General features: G+C 40.3%; 1 protein-coding gene across 4 annotated transcripts in view; it reads right to left on the reverse strand.

Moving 5' to 3' along the window:
• sgsm2 (small G protein signaling modulator 2) overlaps positions 1-24,748 on the reverse strand; it is a 143,642-nt gene that overhangs the window by 54,929 nt on the left and 63,965 nt on the right. For all 4 annotated transcript variants that reach the window (XR_013490938.1, XM_033630905.2, XM_033630906.2 and 1 more), the window contains exon 3: positions 2,389-2,557. Coding sequence is in view for 3 of the 4 variants with exons in the window: in XM_033630905.2 (XP_033486796.1) it covers positions 2,389-2,557 (169 nt within the window). In the remaining variant the exon portion in view is untranslated. The remainder of the gene's footprint in view (positions 1-2,388; positions 2,558-24,748) is intronic.

A 24,748-nucleotide genomic window follows, 5' to 3' on the forward strand; every position in this document is an offset into this window, starting at 1 on the left:
TGTCAGAAAAAGTCCTCACATTTTGAAACTTTGAATTTTGTTTAAGGACTTAGGAGGATATATTGGCAGAGATATGATATAGCAAATATCTTTTCTTGATCTGATTATAAAAATTGTGCTTTCGTCACCTTAGAATGAGTCATTTACATCTACATAGGGAGCGGGTCCTCATTTTCGGAGATCGCCATGTTGCACTGCCATGTTTCTACAGTAGCCCAGAACAGGCAAACTAGGCAGGACTATTTGTGTTTTCGCATCAGCCACCATAGTCCGCAGCCCCTCCTCATGAGAGCTTCGAAAAAAAATACTGATTTGTAATACTCTGTTTTATTCAGTGTTTTCACTGGTTTAAATCACCTGGTCCCTTTGTTTTGGAGAGCAAAAGACCTCTGCAGATAATTCAGCTCCCAGTAAAAACCTCCTGAACAATGGACACTAAAGGAATTCTAAACTGGAGAAGTCTCAGCTGGTTGCAGTCTGCAGTCCTCACTGCTAGATGCCACTAAAGCCCCCTAAATCTGACACCTTCAATATGTTTTCAATGCATTTCTAAAATATTTCACAACATACAGAATGTGTGCTGTTGTTGTATCTGTACAGGGCTGTCATCTGTCTAAATCCAAACATTACAGTGTTAACTTTTACTTTAAAATGCACTCTCTCGCATGTCTCTGTTGATAAGCAAGTGATGTCCTCTTTGTTATTCTAAAATGGAGAAAACTGGCAAGCTGTATTGAACAGATAATCATGACAGAAAACCATCAGGGAAGTAATGTGACGACACATTTTGGATTCAACACCATAGATACATAAACCACGAATAAAGGTAAGGCTGTTTGCTGCCTTTGTGCAGTAGTGTTACCACAACAACAAATGTAAAGTCAGCTGTTAGCTTGTCATTCCACTGAAGCAGCACACATGAACATAATTCTACAATGTAATTTATGATAATTTTTAACACTGTGTACTGAATTACAAGGGCATGTGAATACAGTACAGCAGCTCTTTGTGCAGACTGTCAGAGGTGTTGATTTAACTCTTATTAAAATAAAGAGGAACATCTTAATCTATTTAAGTTATCATATAACCAAAAACTAAAACTGAACATTATTTCTCATTCATTCACAGCAGACACACAAAGTAGTCATAGCAGGAAAAGCTGAGGTGTTGCTGATGATATTAATAAGGGCTGCATTACTATAGAGTCACAGGAGCGTCATATAAAAGATTCTGTAAAATCATAGAAATAAACGTGAAAATATAAAAAGGAATAAATAAAAGATCAGGGAAGTCAATAAAAAATGTGGAATATAGACAAATAACAAAAAATTTAAAAAAAATGTTTTTACACTTTTTTCATTTATTTTCTCATGTATTTGTTCATTTATGTCTTTTTTATAAAATATAAAAATAGGTTAAAAAATAGAAAATGTAGTGAATAGTGAGAAAATAAGTAATTTATGTGAGATGAATAAATTAATATATATTTTTTAAAATATAATTAAATACATAAATAAATCAACAAATACATGTGAATAGAAATGGAAATGCTTAAAATTAATCTTTTTTTAATTTATCTCTAAATTTCCACATTTATATATTTTTTATTTCTCATTATATTTCAGCTATCTTATTTACCTATCCTTTTTAATTTGTTTTTTGTTTTGTTTTGTTTCCTCTTTATATTTCAACATTCATTTTCTTGTTCTTTTACATATTCTTTTTTATATGGCACTTCTATGACTCTATACATTACGTGTCGGTGTAGAAGTATCAAGGTCCTGGTTATGTTGCATTCAGCCCCAGTGGCTTCATGGCTTCTTTGGACAATAAAAACAAAATGAGCAGAGCCATCATTAATATTATTCTTTGCACCTGTTCCCTACCTGCTATGGCAAGTCAAAATCTCTGCTGTGAAAAAGCTACAAGTAGTCACAAAGACAGGATGTATTACAGATGTATTATTGGACCCCAGGTGTTCCTGTTATTGTGTCCATCCCATATAAAACTACCCCTGATCGTAAATTTATTGTAGCTGATGTTAATTAGTTTATGTTCTGGTGCATAATTGAGTCTTATTATCCTCATCACAAAGTGGGCTGTAATGGAGAAGAGTGTCTCTTCCTCTCTAATTAAGGCAGCAGATTCACTCAATTTGCGCAAATTAAATTCTGATTGTGGTGTCAGGTGTGGTCCCTGCTGGGAACACTCCAATCAGAAACAGATGAATTGAAAGTTTAACGTGAAATCAAAGCTGTCTCTTAAAAAGCATTTACTGAACGCTTACGCACTGCTGCACAGGGACAGGTTGGGATGAATTCATTCAAAGAAATTACAATTAAAGGAGGGGGGGGGGGGGGGTTGGGGGGGGGTGACTCTGTGACCAACCTGGTGAGTTCTGATTGCTGCTGGAGTTGCTCTTGCACTTTACGGCAAACCTCGCCAGCTGTTTCATAGACTTTGCCGACTTTGGTGAAGAGGGCAGCGATCTTGTCACTGCGGAGAAAACCGGCTGCCCGTCTCTTCAGCAGGTGACCCAGGCAGGCCTCGATGGCAGCTGAAGAGAGAGGACAAAAGATGGGAGTAGTAATTTTAACATGAGGAAGGCAGCTGGTATGAGAAATTATTAGCAAAATGAAAATAGGGAGGACAATAGAAATAACTGGTTAAAATACATTAGTATGAAACATTCACTGAGCCCATAAGCAAATAGATTTGTAGAAGTACTTCCTCAATTTATCAGAAAGAACAAGACAAAGCTCAGGCTTTGCAGGCAAAAGCATTTTGGGGTCCATTGAGCATGTGCACTACAGCCCTAGAAACTTGCTTCATGGGGGTTGACTGACTTCCTGCACGGCTGAATGACTCGAAGTAATGAAGCAGTTCCTCTAACAGTGATCGTGATTGGAAAATGTATTTTTCGGCGAGTGTGTCATGTGATCCTGCAACACTGTGTGTGGTCATTCAGCCAAAATGGCCTCACAGCTCAAAGCCTTTCCTGAGAACTAGGTTTATCTTCTTTGGAGTGTAGATCATGCAAACTGTGTGCAAATCAATAGTTTAAGTTTACTTGCACTTCCATCCAGTGTTCCAAGACCACCTAAACCAAGACCAAGTCAAGACCAAGACCAGACCATGCGAGTCCCACACTGCAGGACAGACATGTGATAAAATGTGGAACATACAAACCACATGCACTCCTGAAATTGACTTATGAAGATTCCCTTTTCATTCACCTCTTTTATTGCCATACCATGAGTATGAGTGTACCATGAGAAATGTCTTTATAAAATAATCAAAAAGCTTGTAGCGGTCAATTTTATGCGTGGGAACACTATGGAGATGAAATCAACTTGACTATCCTTATTGAAAACTCCTTTTTGCACAGGCATTTTAGTGATATTCCTGCAGTCGTGGTCTTGATTGGAAAGATCTTAGGATTTTAATTAGCTTAAAAATGTGGTCGAGTTAAAATGAGACTGAGACCTTCAAAAAGTGGTCTTAAGACCAATCGAGTGCTACAACACTATTTAGGCTGCCCCTCTGTCAGGCTGTCAAGCAATTTTCATGGCTTGTTAATGGAGATTCACACTTTTTCACTTTCACTTTGATAGGTCTATGACTGATTCTTAGTAATAACATCAACTGCTTGTAGTAGGTATGCTGCTCTTTTTCAATTGAACACATGTAACAATCAGCAACAGGAATACATGCATTTCATCTGTTGTCTGCAATTTTTGATGTACAGTGTGTAATATGACACATGACCCACAGAGGGTACCATGTTCATTACCAGCTGCAACACCATCCCAATGGCTGGTATTGTGTTCACCTTGTGAGTCTCTGTGTGTCTTAATGGTTAAATGTGGACCTGGTGACACCAATAGCAGCAGAGACCACCATAAAAGTGGTTTTGAGTATTTGCCAGCTGTTTACATGGCTGTCTGCAGACAGATTTTGTCAACGTGATCACAACCATGCAAGATGCTGTCACAAAATCTTACAGGTGTGTATTCAAGCTGTTGTCACACATTTTTGATATGTTTTCCAACAAAAAGCAATGCACCCAAATTCATATCCCATGTAGGCTGCAATCACGTGACTAATGTGCTGACGGCAGTAAACAAGGAAGGAGTCGCAAGCACTTGGAAGGGGGCAGGATGAGGCGGTGGATGGCTCACAAAAAATGGACATTTGCCTGGACTTTTCCCTGAAGTTGCATGTTTGGATCCGTGTGAACTTTGAGTCATTTTAAGGTGTGTCCTTGCCATGTTTCTTTTCCTAAACCTAACCTCAGTAACTTGTATTGCCTAAATCTAACTTCAGTTACTTTATGTTAATTATGTTAACTGTACCTTAAGGACTTAATGTCATTTGTGGGACACACATTCATAGGATATCATACGAACTATTGTGCATGCATTTTACGTAAGACATCATATGAACCGTTCTACGACAATAAGTTGGTGTCTTTGAGATCACTATTAAGTTTGAAAATGGGTGTCACCCTCATAAGTAGGAGAAAGGAAATAGGAAGGAGGGCATTGGTCACCCTACTTTACACCCCTTGTCCACATTTGTTTTAAGTTGTGTATCACTGTATCACAGTTGGAGTGATTTTGACACACAATAGCTCATGGTAATTGACCTACCATGCTTTATATTACAGAATTCTTAACCCTTTATTTTGCTCCAAGACCCCTCAGATCAGAAAATCAATTGTTATTAAAAGCTATTTTGTAACAGGAGGTATTGGACCCACTAGTAGCACAACAGAGACCAGGAACCGTTGGTAATGACGTTTCCAGTTATTATTCAGCAGGTACAGAACAAGGCTAGTAAACAGCATACAGTACAGTTTAACACTCCAACAAAGTCTCTCCACAAAGTCCTTGGCAACCCTTCTGGTTTGGCAGGCTGAGCCAGGCCGAGAGGCAGGTGAGTGGTGGCCTTAGCCCAACAACTCATACAGTTCAGTTCAACAATAGGCAATGGTGTAGGAGCTGGAGATTTAGTTGCGGAGGCAGAAGATCTGTAACCTGCTAAGTACTCAGTCTAAGCAGGGGGACAGAAAGAAGGCAGGTCGAGGCCAGGCCAAGGGTTGAGAAGCCAGCAGATAAGTACACACAGGATGCACACACAATGGCAAGTGTGGGAATACGGTGAAAGTCTCTGGACCGCAGAAAAACCACAGATAAGTAGACTGGAATACCCATACTGAAGCACTGTTGTCAGATGGAAATGCCAAGCCACAGGCAAACAGGAACCAGGGACGTGGAAGCAGGTCTCATGGTAAGGGAGAGAAGGCTGATGCATTTACTGGGGATCAAACGAAGCAGGCAGGTCAGAGGCAGGCAGGGTCGACAATGGGAAATCAGTCCGGAATAAAGTAATGGAGAGTTTTGCATGAGTGACAAAGAGCGATCTGGCAATGAGTGTCTGTAAGGCTGGGGTATATAAACTGGCTGTGTGTAATCAGGAACAAGTGAACTGAGTTGCCTTAATGAAGTGGCCATGGTGGACAGGCAGGAGCAGGAAATGTGTCGATATGTGATGGGTTGGCAGGTAGGAGTGGCAGGGAGGCATGGGACAACATAGTGAATTTAAAATTACTGACTGAGGCTTGGTGACTGGCTATGCAGTAAAGACCAAGTGACCAGGAATACATAACTGTGACATCCACAGTCCAGGCTTAAAACAAACGAGATCGTGCTTTCAAGATGTGAGCCCCACAGCTGTGGAACAAACTACCCCTAAACATCAAATCAGCTGAGTCAGTTCCTTAGTTTGAAAAGCCCCCTGTACAGACTGGCATTTATATAACATTGTAGATATGTATTTATTGCATTTTTTGCATGTATGATGTTCTTTTACTTTTTTGTTTTTTGTTTTTCTTATATTGAATGGTATTGCATTGTATTGTATTGTGAAGCACTTTGTAACTCTGGCTTAGAAAAGCACTGTAGAAATGAAGTTTATTGTTATTATGATATTATTATTTTGTAGGAACTGTTCCACATAGATTCAAGTAGGACGACTTGTACAGTTTGTTTGTTTTTTACTTCACATGAACCTTAAAAAGGGAGGGGTGTACTTTCAGATCTTCCCTGGCAGGTCACCTAGAATACATCCAGCACTGGAATGTGCTCAGCCTGCTTGTTAGATCATAAAACATTGTTTGTACAAAGCTGATATTTTGGCTTGAAAGTGCTACTAAATAAAAGATTTAAAAATATCCAAATTGGAAAAGATTTATCCTCAAACGTGCATGAATACGCTCTGTAAATTTCATGGACATCTGCCCATTAAATTCTACATCCATCTTTTTTTTTAAAAAAAATACAAATGTCTACACACAATTTCATGGCAATCTGTCCAGTCATCGTTGAGCTACTGTTTCTTCCTCTAAACCAAGTGTTTGGATGTCTTAGATCTGCAAATTAGTAGACAGCCAATGTGTGCGGTATGAAATGTGTAATTTACGTGCAAATGGGCTGAGAATAAGAGTATAAAGAGAACAATTATGTGACTTTACAGCATACAGTGTCCTCTGTATCTGCACAAATGTCAACATGTTGCAGCGACTCATCTCTTCCTTCCACCTCCAGGCTTTCTCAGAGTTTTGCTAATGGACTTGTGTGTGCAGATAATGTTATTAAGGAACACTTTCCTCTGTATCTCTTGTTCCAGGGGAGAGATGACGGCTGCTTATTAAATTAGAAACAACACAGTCACCTGAAATGTGATTTTCAGAAGTGAGGTACAATTGCCAGCCGCCTACAACGCCTTTAAATATTTAGAGGGTTGGAGGCAGTAACCTGTGTGCAGCTGCTCCCTGAGCACGCCCTTTACACTGCGGGTACTTTTGTTGTCTGTTCATTACCGATAAAGATAAGATCATATAAACCATAATGATCTCTGTGGGGGGAAATTGGCTCTCAGCAGCAGAAAAGTAGTGATGGATATCTGCAAGAAAAATGGTGGGTAGACCATCTGACCATTTCTGTACCGCAACAGAATGTAACTGTGAAACTAAAGGAGTAAAACTAAACAGGAAATCTGCTTTTAATAAGTGATAACTTGTATATCAGAAAAAAAATATACATAATGTATACAAGACGGAGGGACTATCTAGAAGAGCTTTTTATAAGTTCAATTTGAATCTCAAGTCTTTGCAATGTTATTTGCAGTAAAAAGGGTGCAAATACTTCTTTTCAATAGAAACAGTGCATTGAATGACCAGTTGTTCAGTTTTATACGTGTGTATTAAACAAGTCATATGGTATTTTCTCCGTTTAAAGTTGAAGCAATACAAAACATGGTGCAGATATCCACTTCAGCCACTGCCCAACAGAATTTCAGTTCTATATTTATCAGGACCAGTGCTGATCCTGGTTTGAATGAGGCTGCTATCAGTTCAGCAAAAAACTGTAATGATCAGGCAGTGTGGCATGCGACTGCTTTACAGGACAGTTTTACTGGAAATCACTCTAACTGGCATCTAACTAGCTGCTACTAGGTTGTATCGCCTCTTAACAACTTAGCAGCTGCTCACTGAACTAAACAACGTATATCTGGCTAACTTTTAAGTTAAGTTGGATTATCATTTTTCTCCAGCCTCAGCACTCATACTCTTATTGCTGAAACATTTTGTTTGTTTGCTTTAATTTTTTTAAGTATTATCAGTTCATATTATAAATATTTTTGCAGAGTCATGTATGGCTGTCGCGACAACCACAACATTGCGCTACTGACAAGCCAACCATAGGGGATGGCAAGCATTCGTTACAAGTGCTACGTTCATGCTTTTTTACTTTTTTCTTAGAAGCACTCTGATACAAATATCAGCACTGTGACGAGGCACTTTGTTCTGTGCTGCACAAAGTCGTCTTTTTTTCAGGTCACAGAGAGTCGAAAAATATTTAATTTTGGGTAAAACACTGCAGCTGTTGGTCAGTGTCACTTTTTATCCAGCCATCCAATCTCAGTGAAGAGGGGTGGAACAAATAGCCTACCACAAAGACCAACGGTCACATCACTGCCTCAGCCCACACTTCATCCAGAGCAAGGCCCAGAGCAAGGAGGTACTCCACCTTCTACATTTATACTTATGCAAATATTCTGTATCATAGCAACCAGATGCAACCAAAGTGTCTGAGCTGAAAAAACACTGCGACCCTCATTGCCCTTCTGTGTTCTGCATTTAACAATGAACAAGTATTTAATTTGCCTTAAACTATTTCATCTTTTTGAATTAAAAGGCAAAAATATACCTAATAATAGCCTAACAATGGGGCTTACTGACAAAGCACTATAAATAAGATAAATGAAGTCATTTGCAAAAATAACAAAAAATGGTAATTCTTCCCATGGCAGGGTTGAGCCAGCCCTTATCACCGCAGGGGAAATTCCATCACTGCGACAGCCCTAGAAACTCAAAATTAGAACACACACATAGACTATATTATGGTGTATTGTGGTACACAGTGTCCACTTACTGTATTTTTTGTACATTATACACTATAATTAAAAAATGCAGTGTTTACTTAAACTGTATATTCATATTACAAATGTATCAAAAAAAGAAAAAAATAGCAATTAACATCAGAATGATGAATAAAAACCCTGTTAAATAAGCAGTTACAGCACAGCTAATGCCACAACAGCTGACATTAGCTGGTTGTCATAGTAACAAAATAAGCTTTTTAGCTTGTGAGGTTTCAAAGTGCACAGCATTAATTGCCTATAGTCACCTGTGTTGCCTATCATTGTTGACTTGTTTTGGAGTGATTGAATAAGTTTATTACTTCCATACTTCCATTGTGCTGATGTGCAAATATATCGCATGTGCATGTGTGCCTGCTGAATATGTAAATAAGGGTGCTCTTATAAAGCAAATTCACTTTGGAGAGGTGCAATAGCTTGGGAGAGCTCCAAAAGGCAAAACTCATTCATTCATTCATTCATCTTCTAACCGCTTCATCCTCTTGAGGGTCGCGGGGGGGCTAGAGCCTATCCCAGCTGACATCGGGCGAGAGGCAGGGTACACCCTGGACAGCATCAACAACAACCATTCACGCGTACGGACAGTTTAGAGTTATCAATTTGCATGTGCATGTCTGCATGTCTTTGGACTGTGGGAGGAAGCCGGAGTGCCCGGAGAGAACCATGCATGCAAACATGCAAACTCAGAGTTTACATGCAAACTCTGCACAGAAGGGCTCCCACACCCGGGATCGAACCGGCAACCCTCTTGCTGTGAGGCGACAGTGCTAACCACCACACCACCGTGCCGCCCAAAGGCAAAACTATGCACAGATTTTTTATTTATTTATTTAAATTTACAGGTCACCAAACCTCCTAAGATTCAAGTCTCAGATTAAGTCACATCTTCTGGCAGTCAACTCTTTACTTTGGGTCTGGCTACAAGTCTACAGCTCTGCCATACACACAGGACATTGACTATGCAAAAGCACAAATGCACTGTTGAGCAGCACATTTGTATATTAGATGCAGCAGAAAGACAGAAGTGGTTCAGAGAAATGCATTGACTCATATGCAGAAAGTGAGGGAGAAACGGAGGTAAACAGTCTCTTTCTTGCTGTGGCCCGTCCATTAGTCGGCTCCCTCCCTCTGTAATTGCTGCATTAATGCTCAGCCATAATGAGCTTTTTAGGGCTGATGGTGAAATTAACATTGTAACACAATTACTCAAGCAAGCGCAAACAGAGAATTTGCCTCGCACTCATTTCGATGTATGTGGTTTGTGGTTTTATAAGTTTTAATAATGTGCTGACTTATTGGTAAACTGGAATTAAATAAAGGGTTTCTGAAGAAGCACTGCATGCATGCAAAAGGGTTTCTATGTAAATGTGCAGCAACCACAGAGAATATATCTGTTCATTTAAAAGAAAACGTCCATCTGCAGTATGAATTCATATGAGCTCTGAGCTTTTGCGGCTGTCTGCTTGTGTTTTTCCTTTGTGAGGTGAATCTAAAGGATATTACAGTGGAATATAATGACCAACAACAACATAATTCTCTGCGATGCTGGGAAAAACTAGTGCTTTATGAGTGTAATAGTCTGGTTTTATTGCTGTTCTTGCAGCCTTAGAGGGAGTGCTGAGAGGCTTGAGGTTTTTAGTTCAAAAAGCTCTTTGTACAGTACATTCACAGCAGCTTTATTCTGCCAGATTACCATGTTAACCTATGAAGAAGTTGTGTTGGCATCTAATAATACTTAGGGGATAGTAAGGATTAGTGGCTGTAAAGTTTAAGCTGAAGTGGAGGTTTATGGAGAGCGTGTAACACTGCACACATGCACACATTAAAATCGAGCAGAAGATGCAAGCAGCCCCCCCCCCATTGGAGAGACCACACCCGGCTCCCCTCATTCTGCAGCCTTCCCTTATGACCAGCCTGCTCATTCATATTTGGGTGTCTCTGACTCTGATGAATCATCAAATCCTTTCGACCATGTGCATAATTGCCTTCTTATTGGGACTGAGGAAAAAAAAACATGCAAAATTAAAGCTTTAATATCAACATACCCTGCACTGTAAAAGCACATTCACAATGCATGTATTAATTTTTGTGTATCCAACTTACCTGGTCCCTACAGTTCCTGCTCCACCTATCATGCACCATCTTATTTCCATATCCTTCCATATCATTATCCTTTTTTTTTTTTTTTTTTTGCTAAACACAGCTGCCTATGGGATTGACAAGAGTGCACAGAGCCATGCAGGAAATGTGCCATTAAACAAACACACACACATTAGCTAAAAGAGGCTAAAAGAGCTGAAACAAACTGAAAGCTGAAAAGCTAATGGGATGCTATTCTCTTTGTGATTTCAGCACGACAAACAATCCCTTTTACACGTATAGAATCATTTAATTCTCTCTTAATATCAAAAACACTGATGGCAATTAAGGTTTAAATGATGTGTGATATAAAGTAATGAACATACTGACATATACATACATACTAAGTCCACAAGTGCTAAAACCCAAACCCTACTTCTGAATATGACCCATGGAGGCATTTCCTAAATTAGCACCCCTACCAGTGGATGACAGAATAGCTCGTATATGACCATTAACCCTTGAAGATTTAAACAACAACACTGAATCATACCTATGGAAGCAAATCATGACTAATATTTAAATTAAAATGTATTTGCAGAAATGCTTTTTCATTTTAAGAATGTGGCTGCATTATTCATTCATTCATTCATCTAACCGCTTCATCCTCTTGAGGGTCGCGGGGGGGCTGGAGCCTATCCCTGCTGACATCGGGCGAGAGGCAGGGTACACCCTGGACAGGTCGCCAGACTATTGCAGGGCTGACACATAGAGACAGACAACCATTCATGCTCACATTCACACCTACGGACAATTTAGAGTTATCAATTAACGTAATCCCCAATCTGCATGTCTTTGGACTGTGTGAAGAAGCCGGAGTGCCCGGAGAGAACCCACGCTGACACGGGGAGAACATGCAGGCTCCGCACAGGGGGGCTCCCACACCCGGGATCAAGCCGGCAGCCCACTTGCTGTGAGGCGACAGTGCTAACCACCACACCACCGTGCCGCCCCGTGGCTGCATTATTTGACTCATAAATAAAATTAATCATCAGTCATCCTATTTGCATTTTAATTTTCTTCTTCAAGACTGCTCATTCTTTCACTTAATTATAATGAAAAAGAAAAAGTCATTTGAGATTTAATTTTCAAAATATGCCCCAGCAAATAGATACCAAAATTCAATTTGAAATGTAAAATTTGAAAATTAAAATGCACTTGCAGAAATGCTTTTTCATTCTAAGAATGTGGCTGCATTATTTCACTCATAAATAAAATGAATAATCAATCAACCTATTTGCATTTGCATTTACTTCTTCAAGACTGCACATTTTATGCCATAATCAAAAAGAAAACAAAGAAGACATTGCTATTTCATTTTCGTGGTCTGCCCTGCAAAATAGTGCCCATAATTTGAAAATGATTTGGCAATCTGAGCAGCGCAGGAGAGTGATGTCAGTAGCCGCTCTTCTTCAGCTCTGTGCTGACCATGGTGCTACCCATCTAATACAGTAGGGGGCGGTGTGCACATTTGATATATGGATGCATCACAGATCATGGCGCTCCCTGAGATTGTGCTTTCTAAACATCGTAATCTCCCAAAACTGAATAAATGCCACACATAGCAACACAAAACTGCTTTGCTAGCTCAATCATGTTGTAACTAAGATATCTGCTGGAAAAAATATTTTTTTCATGGGCTGTTCATTGAGTTACGGAGTTAATACGTCTGCTGACTTGACAGTCATTTAAACTAGTAGCAGGTGCCGTGTCTCTCAGTGTTGCAGCCAATTTAGATTTGTGTATGTTTGTGTGTGTGAATGTGAGTGTGTTTATGGTAAGCACTATGGTTGCTACAGGTTACCTGCACAGCTGTGGGCGTAGGTGGTGATCAGTCACATGGAGGTTAGATAGGGGAGTCACAGCTGATCAGTGTCAGGGAATGAGAATCAGGGGAGGCCACACAGTTTTTCAACCGTGTCTCTGTGTGTGTCGAGTGAATGGGTTTTCGTTATAATCGTAGTATTTTTGTCCTTTTGCACGAGCTCGTTTTAAGTCTTGCGCTATACACACACTTTTACAGGGCAGATCTAAATTATATTAGGCAGCTTTGTATGTATGAAAATTATTTAAGGTGTCAATGTCACAGGGTTTACCCTGGAAAAGTTGCTGGACTGTGTGGTATTTATTCAGTTTTGGGAAATCACGATGTCTACAAAGTATAAGCTATAAGTACAAGTATAAGCTGCTACTAGCTTAAATGACTGTCAAGTCAGCAGACATATTAACTCTGTAACTCAATGAACAGTCCATGAAAAAAATATTTTTTTCCAGCAGATATCTTAGTTACAACATGATTGAGCTAGCAAAGCAGTTTTGTGTTGCTATGTGTGGTATTTATTCAGTTTTGGGAAATTACGATGTTTAGAAAGCACAATCTCAGGGGGCGCCATGATCTGTGATGCATCCATATATCAAATGTGCACACTGCCCCCTACCGTATTAGATGGGTAGCACGGTCAGCTGAAGAAGAGCGGCTACTGACATCACTCTCCTGCGCTTCTCAGATTGCCAAATCATTTTCGAATTATGGGCACTATTTTGCAGGGCAGACCACGAAAATGAAATAGCAGTGTCTTCTTTGTTTTCTTTTTGATTATGGCATAAAATGTGCAGTCTTGAAGAAGTAAATGCAAATGCAAATAGGTTGATTGATTATTCATTTTATTTATGAGTGAAATAATGCAGCCACATTCTTAAAATGAAAAAGCATTTCTGCAAGTGCATTTTAATTTTCAAATTTTACATTTCAAATTGAATTTTGGTATCTATTTGCTGGGGCATATTTTGAAAATTAAATCTCAAATGACTTTTTCTTTTTCATTATAATTAAGTGAAAGAATGAGCAGTCTTGAAGAAGAAATGCAAATAGGATGACTGATGATTAATTTTATTTATGAGTCAAATAAGGCAGCCACATTCTTAAAATGAAAAAGCATTTCTGCAAATACATTTTAATTGAAATATTAGTCACGATTTGCTTCCATACATACCACCATAACTACATGGTTAGGTTGATCTTTCGATTGGTAGACGACCCGCTCTACCTCTGAGCCACAGCCGCCCCTATAGTATATTTGTTACTAATGAAGCTCAGCGTAAGATCAGTCAGGAAGACTTTATGCTATACCCATTCACAGTTCTCTCTCTCCAAACCGCTTCCTCCAATCAGCTGACTACAGGCATTCCCTCTCCCAGTTAGGCAATCAAACTTTGCCATCATCTCCTTCAGCCATTCACGTTGCTCCTGCCAACGTTTAAATCTGTTCTCCTCTCTGCTCCTGTCAGCTGTCATTTTATGTGGAATCATCACGCACTCCCCCACCCCATTCACCTCAAGTCACCTTATCCAGAGCCCAAGATGAGCTCATCAAAAGCCTGCTCCTCTTCACATCCAGATCCTCAGCTCCCTCTTCATCTCATCTCATCACCACCACCAGCGTCTAAACTCCATAGGGGGGGTTCCCCATTTACAACGTCTTTACCACCCTCCTGGAATACACGACATCATAATGGGGTCTAAAGACTTTTCACATTTCTCAAGCTTATGTGCTCATGTAAATAAATATTCTTCTCTCTCAGAGTGAGTCTGTCCTATCTGAAATATAACGTGAAGCACAACACGTGACATACATTGACATAGTACGTTGCGTTGCTAAATTAACTTAACATTGACCCTATGGTTTCACATTGGATATGAACAGTGGTGCAGTGGTGAAAAGCAACTTCATGTGTGAGGTCATCACAATATAAAGTCTATGACCTGAGTGGGAATTTGCGGGCAGGGCCAGTGAAAGAAACACTACTGTGCATATTCAGTGGTGCTAAGAACTTTTCTGGTATATGTGCCAGGTGATCTGTTCCATTTGACTGAATACTACTGATTATACATCAATACTGCCTCTCGACCACGGATGTAAAAAGAGAACTGGATATAGCGTTGGAGGTGGGAGCCAGTTCCTTCGTATGAAGGTTGCTCAATAACGCGTGAATCCAAAAAAGCTTGATTTCCGCAGTATGAAACTATACAGATCCCACAGAGCAAGCACACAGTAACCAAGTACGGCCAAGCAGCTAACCACTGGTTAAGCCCTAGGGTAACTGGAATGGGCAAAAATAATCTAATAATGGCTCTTCTACACTTTTGTAATGTTATCAGATCAAACAGATGAAATCCCAAGAGTGAGATGAGTCATTTTGCGGGGTCGTGCTATTAAAATGAATGTATTTACTGACTTACCGACGTCTCTTTTACATTGTATGTATGTGGGGAAAAAGTATTTTCGGGTCCCATCGAAACACATGACAGACCTGGACTTTGTAATGCCACATTTGGCCACAATGTAAAACTAGCCTCAAAGCCCAGCACTGTTCCTGTGGGCTTGTTCCCGACCTTTGCTGAGTTTATTACTCTTTAAACTATGTCACCTGACTTCCTCCTTTGTTCCCAGAATTATTACTACAGCCACTAGAGGTCTCCACCTAATAAAATTGTAAATATGAATCATTATTTCTACTTGTTAAAACAACCTTTATGGTTCTCTTTTGGAGGAGCTTGTTTCTATTGCTTGTTTTTCTTTTTTTCTCTGCTAATGATCAATGATCACTCGAAGACACACAACTAATGCCATCTCAGACTACTTTTTCATCTTTGTCTTGTGAAGTACAAGATACTGAGGGATGGGCAATGGCAAGCAGACACTGCTATCTCTGAAGGGGTAAGAAACATGATTTCTGACACTGAACGTATACTTGCACACACTTGCCTCTCCATCAGAATTCAATACTAACAGTCCTCTGTATTGTGTACCTTTTTGTACAGTTTGGATGACTGGGCTTTGAAGGCATTTATGTTGATAGTAAATAAACCACTAAGTATTTTAGAGGTAGTGGCAGGTGCGTGTAGAAATGTCTCCACTGAGATCATTAGCAGACCTAATGAAGACAAAGCTAATTAGGCAGCGCCCGCTTGTCTCCCTTCCTGTCTGTTTCTGTCTGTCTGACAAGCTCTGTCTCAGGTTTCCTGTGTGTCTACTGCTGTCAGTGTCTGAGACCATCACTTCTCTCAATTGTACAGCTCCCACCACATCTCAGTGTCTAGGACAAAGTCTCTGTCTTCTTTCTAATGCAACACTACAGATAGCCGGCTCTTCAACCCTCTGGTCTGACTGATGATGTATAGTAGATAAAAAGTAAGGCCTTCAAAATCATAGAAATAAAAATGTCATCTGAAAGCACCTGGTCAAATGGAAAAAAAATGGCTGCACTTATTGTACATACTGTTATTGTGAAATTACCCTCAATACAGATGCTGGCACCCACCACCAAAACAAAGATTCTTCAAAGACTTTAACCTTACCTCTAATGTACTGGAGTGACAACCAATAGAGCTGGTTTAGAGCCACAGAGTTGTTTTGTGCTCCATTACATAAAGTAGCTTCAGACACACAGTAGCCTGTTGCATTTGAATCTTAATGTGTTCACAAGGTGTAAGATCCTGTCGCAGAACAGCCTCCTACCATCAGCAAAAGCACTTCAGTTGTAAGTGCGGTAGAAAAGCTGTGCCATTTTTTAGTTCACCTGGTTTCTGTTCACACTGAAAAAAGAAACCTGTCTTGGTCGGAGTAAATTGTGATATTTCTGTTTTTATTATTACTGTGAATCCACCTGGCATCATTGTTACCACCTTGTCAAGAAGACTACCCACCATCTGTTTTGTTCGTATTTTCAGTATTCTTCCTGTAACAAAATTTCTGAATGTAAGGCAAGTTTAGAAATACCTTACTTAACTTACACGCACACAATGGGAAACTTTTTTGAGATGACTGCAGCCTGGTGCAGCAGTTGGCAAGATGTCACTGCTACACGCTTGTCACTGCTTGAGGGCGGGCAGCCCTGCTTTTGGACCTACTCCAGAGAAGGTCCATCTATGGCACAGGTCAGTGTGGCATGGCATGTCTGAACTGATAATGGAAACGCAACTCGGCGCAGCATGGCTTGACTCAGTGTGGCCAAAAGTGATAGTGGAAAAGGCCCACAGTAATGTACTTGTGCTACTGCGGTAATTTTATTCATCTCACAGAATGATTTAGCGTATCACGTGCAACTTGGATGGGTCACAAAACACAGGAAAGGTAAGTACATTAACAACATAAAATTAAAGGGATATTGCACCCAAAAATGAAAATTCACCCATTATCTACTCACCCATATGCCGAGGGAGGCTCAGGTGATGTTTTAGAGTCCTAACAACCACTTGCAGAGATCCAAGGGGAGAGTGGGTAGCAACACAACTCCACCTAATGGAGGCTTACAGCTCCCCACGTTCACGTGTGTGCGCTTGCGCGAGACCGTGAGACATGGGCACGGCATTCATGTGTGTTCATGTGCTTTCACTGGTCTTGCACGCAATTGCACACACGTGAACGTGGTGTACAGAGAGGCAGTTAGAGCTACAGGCTACAATGAGGCTTCAAATGACGTTTTTCCAAACAACTTTTTTATGTCGGGGCTTCTGGATACTTGGATCACTACGGACGAGCAGTATGGAGATATTTGATGACCTCACCTGAATGCAGTTTGCAGATACACACACTAACTTAAATACAGGCTGCATAGAACATTATGTTTGGTGTAGACCTAGGGTTACAAAAAACTTAGAGATGCATGATAATATCGGTGCATCATCGGCCAATATCGGCTTGAAAATGACCTATCAGAACCGGCCAACATGCTTTTTCTTATTTTGCACAATGAATGAATATTACATACATTGAAAGGTATTGTATTTCATGTCTCCTTCTGCTGGTGAGCCATCATGATAAGAGTATGCATGTATAATATGATGTTAATTCCACTACAGAAGAGACTTGATGATCACTAAAATCAGGTGGGGAAAAAAGTTGATAGCTCAATATCAGTATCGGTTTTTGGCCAAATAAGTTGTTGTACATTATCATATCTGATATTGGCAAAAAAAAATCCAATATCATGCATCCCTAAAAAACCAAATGATTGACCATGATTACCTGCTTATTAATTGTGATTATACAGTTTATTGACACTCTTAAGTAGTCATCCTTGGGTCGCTAAGTCATACAACATCATACGAACTGTTCTATGAAGTTGCATTGTACATCATCACATGGAACATCAGCACTTGGTGTTACTATTGCTTCAGTGAATTACTACCCCTCACACACCATACAGCTTAAACTTAGGCTACTGCCAATTAGTCATTTTGTTAGTAAAAAAAAAATCAGATTGTTTTATCAACTGATATTTGAAATATTCAAAGACTGAACATTGATTTTTATGATGCATTCATTCTAAATGGGAATTGTTTCTTGCACCACTTGAATGCCTGTTACAGAAACATTGTAATTATCAAGTAACGAGCTGTTAGTTCACAAAAATCATGTTAACACAACAGTAGTGTCTTCCTCTCAGATATTTTCTGAGACAGTCGAAAACAATGTTTTGAACACAGTCGGCTTAGTTATGTAGCGTAACGAGAGTGGGGGCTACTGTGTTTAGTGTGAAACAAACTAGTTGCAATGTAGCAGTGTGTGTTGACTTTACACTCAAACTTACACTGGCTGTTAAACAGATTACAGTGGCATGGACACATTTCACTGGGCTCACAGGCTCGGACACATCATCTGATATTAACTGAAGACATGAAACAGGATCTCTCAATTCATCAGAACATCTCTGGGTATGCATACACAGTAGTAATACTGTATATGGCTGCATGAATGTGCAAGCGATGATTGATGACTTAAATAATCCTGGTGACTTCAGGCTGACAGACAAGCTGATGGACACACAGTGTGGATGTGTGTGTCTCTACAGTATATGTGACATAATTGTGCATGGCCGTTTAAAGATAACTGATGGTGGAATTGTCTCATGATAGATTTGTAGCTCTCATAACTTCATGACTTAAAGGGGAGCACTACCTAAATGAAGAATTCCAATATGTTATTTCCATGGCCTAAAGTTCAATCAATATTTATGAACATGAGTTACTCTTTCTCAAAACCAGACACCAGAGAACTAAGTCTCAAACTTGTGATGTCATCAAGTATAAAGTCTAGAACTAATCCATAGACAATGAATGGGAGACTGATTGTACAACCCATTCTCTTTCCCAGATCGTCAAATACTGACCCATTCTTACACCCTATGACGTGTAGTAGCAATGCACAGGGCACCCTTAAAGGGATAGTGCACCCAAAAATGAAAATTCACCCATTATCTACTCACCCATATGCCGAGGGAGGCTTAGGTGAAGTTTTAGAGTCCTCACAACACTTGTAGAGATCCAAGGGGAGAGGGGGTTCACGTGTGCGCGTGAGACCAGCGAAAGCACGTTAACACATATGAACGCGGTGCCCATGACTCACGGTCTCGCATTAGCGCACACACGTGAATACGGTGCACAGAGAGGCAGTTAGAGCTGCAGGCTACAATGAGGCTAAAAACAGAGTTTAAATGACGTTTTTCCAAACAACGTTTTATGTCGGGGCTTCAGGACACGTGGATCACTACGGACAAGCAGTATGGAGATAATTTGTGGTTTCAATTTTGTGTTTTTGGACGTTTTAATCAGGGGCGCCACAAGCCTCCATTAGGTGGAGTTGTGTTGCTACCTCCTCTCCCCTTGGATCTCCACAAGGGATGTGAGGACTCTAAAACTTCACTTGAGCCTCCCTCGACATGAGGGTGAGTAGATAATGGCTGAATTTTCATTTTTGGGTGCACTATCCCTTTAAGCATCTCAATGTGATGCACAGCTGAGACGCATTGTAACAGGTAGTCAATGTTGCAAAACGGCTGTGGTTAGGTTTGGACAACAAAATGACCTGGTTAGGTTCAGAAAAAAGACCATATTTTGGGTTAAAAAAATGAATTTGTTACGTAACTTGTCAACCTCTGGGGCTGAAAAATGAAGCCAACACATAAGTGCAGTACTTTTTTTTTCTTTATATATTTTTGGGGCATTTTTAAGCCTTTATTCCATAGGACAGATGAGCGTGAAGGGGGGAGAGAGAGAGGGAGTGCCATGCAGCAAAGGGCCACAGGCTGGAGTCGAACCTGGGCCGCTGCGGCAACAGCCTTGAACATGGGGCGCCTGCTCTACCACTAAGCCACCGACGCCCCATAAGTGCAGTACTTTGAACAACCACTTGAGGCCAAATCCAATCAATCCCCACAGACCCCCATGTTAAAATGCCCAACTTTACAGCAGAAATTAACATGTTTACAACCTGGTACAAAAAGCAGTTTTAGTTTCTAGGATGGTAGGATGGGTAGGATGGGTCCAAGTCAGGAGTCACTTGGCAAGACTCCCTCCTAGCAGTCGGTGAACACACATTAGTACATTCCAGCGAGTGCCCAGGTGTGCATCATTGAAGAGGCCCCGCCCTCTCTTCCACCAACGTGTGCACAAAGAATTGTGGGTACTTCATACCTGCTGAGGATACACACATGCATCCTTGAAAATTCTGTAAAGGAAGGACTCAGTCCTCTGTAGAATTTGAAGGATCCTTGCCATTGGAACAGTCCTTTGGGGGGAGTCGATGACACAGCCTTTTTTAAATTCAGCTGTTTAAGGATCCTACCTTGACTTTGAGAAAGAGTTCACTTTTGGTTTCAAAGGATGCAAACTGCGGTCTTCGAGTCCAGTTTTGTTTGACCCATCTCCCCTTCCTCCCACCCTAACAGACTTTCTTGCTCTTTATACTAGGTCAGTTCCTCTCAGCGTCATTACTGCCAAAGAAATACATTTCATTTTATACCCACATGAGTTTTATTCTATTGTATTGTTGTAATTTCTGAAACAGAAAATTTAACATTTTCTCAGAACATTTCCCTGGCTGCTCCTAGTGTCATCTAGAACATCTTTTTGCGATTCATTGTCTATGGAGCAGCTCCAGACTTTGTACTTGATGACATCACAAATTTTAGTCTTAGAAGTGTGGCTTTTGGATTTGGGAGGGAGTCGTTCATGTTTGCTAATATTTTGAACTATTTGGGCCACAGGCATAACATGTATGGATTTTGAAATGGGTGTAGTTCCCCTTTAAAGGAGAAATCCACCCAGAAATCCAGCAGTGGCAATATAAACAGTTTACACTTCTGGAGTATGTTTTTTTGTTGTAAATCCCTCTTATTCTGGTAAATAACTGGTCAGCTGTAGACAGCATGAGATCACAATACATGTACTCCAGCACAGATAGAGAGAAATCCATAATCAGAGTTAGCTTTTAATAGCCCATAACATAATGAACTGTATACACCCCTACACACCTCTGAGTAAAGACCTCAGAGACACAGAGGCTTTGAAAAGAGGGCGATCTTTTCAAAGCCTTTAGGAAATACTTCTGGAAGTATTTACTGCACCGAGTCTCCCACTGAACTGCAAAATCTCTTTGAGTTGTGAAATGGTTTGATTTAGGCTTAGAGCAGCTAAAACTGAATGGCTTTCATTTATAGAGAGTTCAGGCAGCCCCTCAGCCCCTGCAGCTAGATAATCTTATATTCTGCAAGCCAAACAAATAGTAAACATAACAGTGTAGTAAAATAATGAATATATATATATTATCTATTTTTGGAGGGCCAGTCTCATACTTAGTCCTGATAATAAGTCTTTGAAATTTCAAATGAAGATCCATCACATGCTTTTTCCAGAACATCTAAATATACTCTGAACTATTTTTATCCATTTCCAAGGGTCTATACCTGTCTGACTTTATGAGTCATGCTGCCGCTCCTGAACTAGGCACAGATAGGAAAAGAAAACGATAGAGAAAGTAAAAGAGAGATAGTGGGGGACACTGGTGAAACAACGACAAGAGTCTTGAGACAGATGTAGGAGACTGCAAGAGAAAAAAAAACAGAGATGGTGGAGATGATATTGATTTTAGCAGAGAGGATGGGAAACACTCGCTCTTTCCGCCCACTTTCTCCTCGGGCTGCCCAACTCCCACAAGGAAATCACAAAGTCTGCTGCTTAACAGGTGACAAGGCGGTGTTTATGCAGCACTTGTTTGTGGCAGCTAAAGGAGCTGAAATAGAAATGCCTGAAAAATGTCCTCAACTTCTGGCTTCGGGGGAAACAAAACTTGACCCTGTTGTTGTTCAACTGCTGTTTAGCTTACAGCGACACTTTAACTTTTACAAGAGGACATAACCCAATCTTCATCTTACAAATAAAAAGTTTCATAAGCAATAACACACACCCTTCAATTCAAAACACAGTTTTTGCAGTTGTTAAGAAAAATATCAACCCAACAGACTTTTTTCTCTGCAGACATTTTGACATGTTATATTATGAAAGCACAGGTGTGATTAATTACACTACTGGTAGCTGCATTCCACTTAGCAGAGGCCCTGGTAAACTTTTAAGGAACAGGCAGTTGCACAAGATGAAGGCCCAGTCAGTGGGAGTTTAGAGTTTAGCTTTTATATATTCCATAACTGAATTCCAGATTCTCATTAATCTATCAGAGGAGCCATTTAATGTGAATCTTAGTTTCTTAAGTTTGAGATGTTGCATCATTTCCCTCATGCACTGGGTCCAGCTCAGTGGATGAGGATAAATCTCCGTGCTAATTAAGTGTCAAATTTTGTTTAGAGGAAATATAGATTAATATATATCCAGTAAATCAACATAATTACCCTCTGTTGTCTTTGTTATAAGGCACTTGTACCTGTGCCTTCATGGTAGCCTATTTGTCCCTCATTCAATGTGACTGAACAGCTGTGACAGTAACAAGCACAGCATTTATTCAACTCTAGGCGCTCAGAAAAAAAATGCCCAGTGGGTAGCGCTCACCACAGAATTCACACTCAGCTTCTCGTCACACTGCTGGCCTTTGTAAGATAATGAAAATACATAGCGCAGTGGTAGTTGATGAGGTGGGTGTACTACTTTGTAGATGGGTAGCTTACCAAGAGGGAAGTTGGTATACTTTACTATATATTGCAATGGCAGCTTGGCTGATAGGTGGGTCTACTGTAAAACATCAGAAAAAGAAGTGGGTGCTCCCATTGCAAAGATTTAAAGCATTTCACTGGCCTCAGGAAAAAATGCTTTGGTGGACATGGTGTCTTACTGGAATTGTTAATGTTATCAATTCACTTGTGGTTTTCCTACTATGTAAAGTCAAAATGCCTGCTGTAAAAGAGGTCAATTGGCAGAAAATAATGTTGGTATTGTACATTTCTGCAAACCGCAGATACCTTACATCTGTACGTTATTGTGCTTAACATGCAGTTTGATTTAGCCTCATAAGCCAAACTGTTTTGGCTTAAAAAAAATCTCCATCCCTGCGGGTCAAGCAGCAATGTCTCTTTAAAAAATAAATAAATAAATAAATAAATAAATAAAAAGAAAACTCTTCATGGCACTATCCCCTGTGGAAACACAGCGACAGTTTGGTGGGCTAAAAAAAGCTGCTGGAAACACTTGTTGGTCTCGGACAGTGGTCTGCAGTGGTCTGAAGCTTGGCAGGCATCTTGACACGCCATCCACCATCCCCTCCACCTCATGATGATGTTAGCTCATATACTTCATCATTTTGGAAACACTGATATGATGTATGAAATGTGCAAATGAAATGCATTTCTAGTTTGCAGAAATGAACAATGCTGACATTTATTCTGGCCCCTGGGCTGAAAAATATAAAAGCCTTTGAATCCTGTATATAACAGGCCAAATGGAATCATGAATCTTTTCTACAATTTAATATGAAACACACTGAGGAGGCAAAAACTAAAGCTGCTCTGTGCAACTTTTTCATATCAATGGCTCCAAACTCCAGTGAGAAGAAAAAGAAAAATGTGAATTTCAGGTAAAATCAATCAGCCCCAGAGAGCAGGCACATATTTAATCTCTCCCTCTGGGTGCAGATTTCCCATCAGCAATCACACCCTAAATCCATTTAGGCAAACAGGGAAAACATGGGCATTCCAATTATGTGGATTGAGTTGCTTTTTGCTGTTGCAGCTCCCTCTTTGTGATTTCATTCATAAATAACCAGAGCAGCTTTAATTAACAGTCTTACCCGAGTCATAAAGTGTGTCAGTGATTCTTATTAATAGCAGTTTCCAGTAGCCAGTGGCTGCTATTCATCAACAAGTATGATAGCTGGTGTGTCATTTATTTCTCCCACATCGAGTTAAAGGAAGACACACTGTTCACCATACACATTAAGAAGTGATGTTTAGAAATGTCAAACTCTGATATTTGCTTTTTGAAGATGAGTGTACCAGGAAGACAAGGAAATCAACAGGAGTGTTGACAGTGTCTGGTGGGTAGCACTCTCCAGTATCTGCTTCACACAGGTGGGGATGGAGTGTGTATTTTGGCAAACCAGTGAAGAGGATTAGGGTCTTCTGAATCGGCTCAGGTAGATTTAGAGTAAATTGACTCAGTCTCTCGAGGTTTCTACCTCTCACGCCTTTTCCTGCTCTCCTGTGTGGGATGGGAGGATGTTGGAAGGAAAGAGGAGGGAGGGAGCAGAGATGGTCAAGGGGTCAGCCAGGTTGGCATGGCGACCGATCTGCATCTGCTTTCGGTTGCCATTGGAAATGAACTGTTGCTGCAGCTGCTGTGTGCAGAGCTTCAGCCATAGCAGGACCAATTTAGCTTTGCCTTTCTGCACCTTGCTGCTTTGCAACCTTGGTTGTTTGAGTCGGAGCTGCTATGGAAGCTTGTCAGAGTGAGAGATGCAGCGTCTGCTATGACTAAGACTGCAGTGCTCGAGTCCCAGTCGCATGATACAGCGGATATAGGAGGGATTGGTGGGTTCAGGGCAGGGCTTAGTAAAATGTAATTATAACTGAGGTGAGTCAGAATGGAAATAAAGGTGCAGGAAACACAGGCAAAGAAAAAAGTCAAGGAGAATTCAAAATGAAGGAAAGGAAAGGAGATGTGCAGAGACACCTGAACTGATTCCTGAGAAAAAAGTTCAGACCTGGCGTATTCTCTGGGCTCAATGACACTTTTATAACAGTCAAGTCAGATACCAAGCCTGTTACAGTAACTACTTTTGTTGGATGATATATTGTCCCTAAAAGAAATTGTGATAAATGA

Source organism: Epinephelus lanceolatus, chromosome 4 (assembly GCF_041903045.1).
Source record: "Epinephelus lanceolatus isolate andai-2023 chromosome 4, ASM4190304v1, whole genome shotgun sequence".
Lineage (NCBI taxonomy): Eukaryota > Metazoa > Chordata > Actinopteri > Perciformes > Serranidae > Epinephelus > Epinephelus lanceolatus.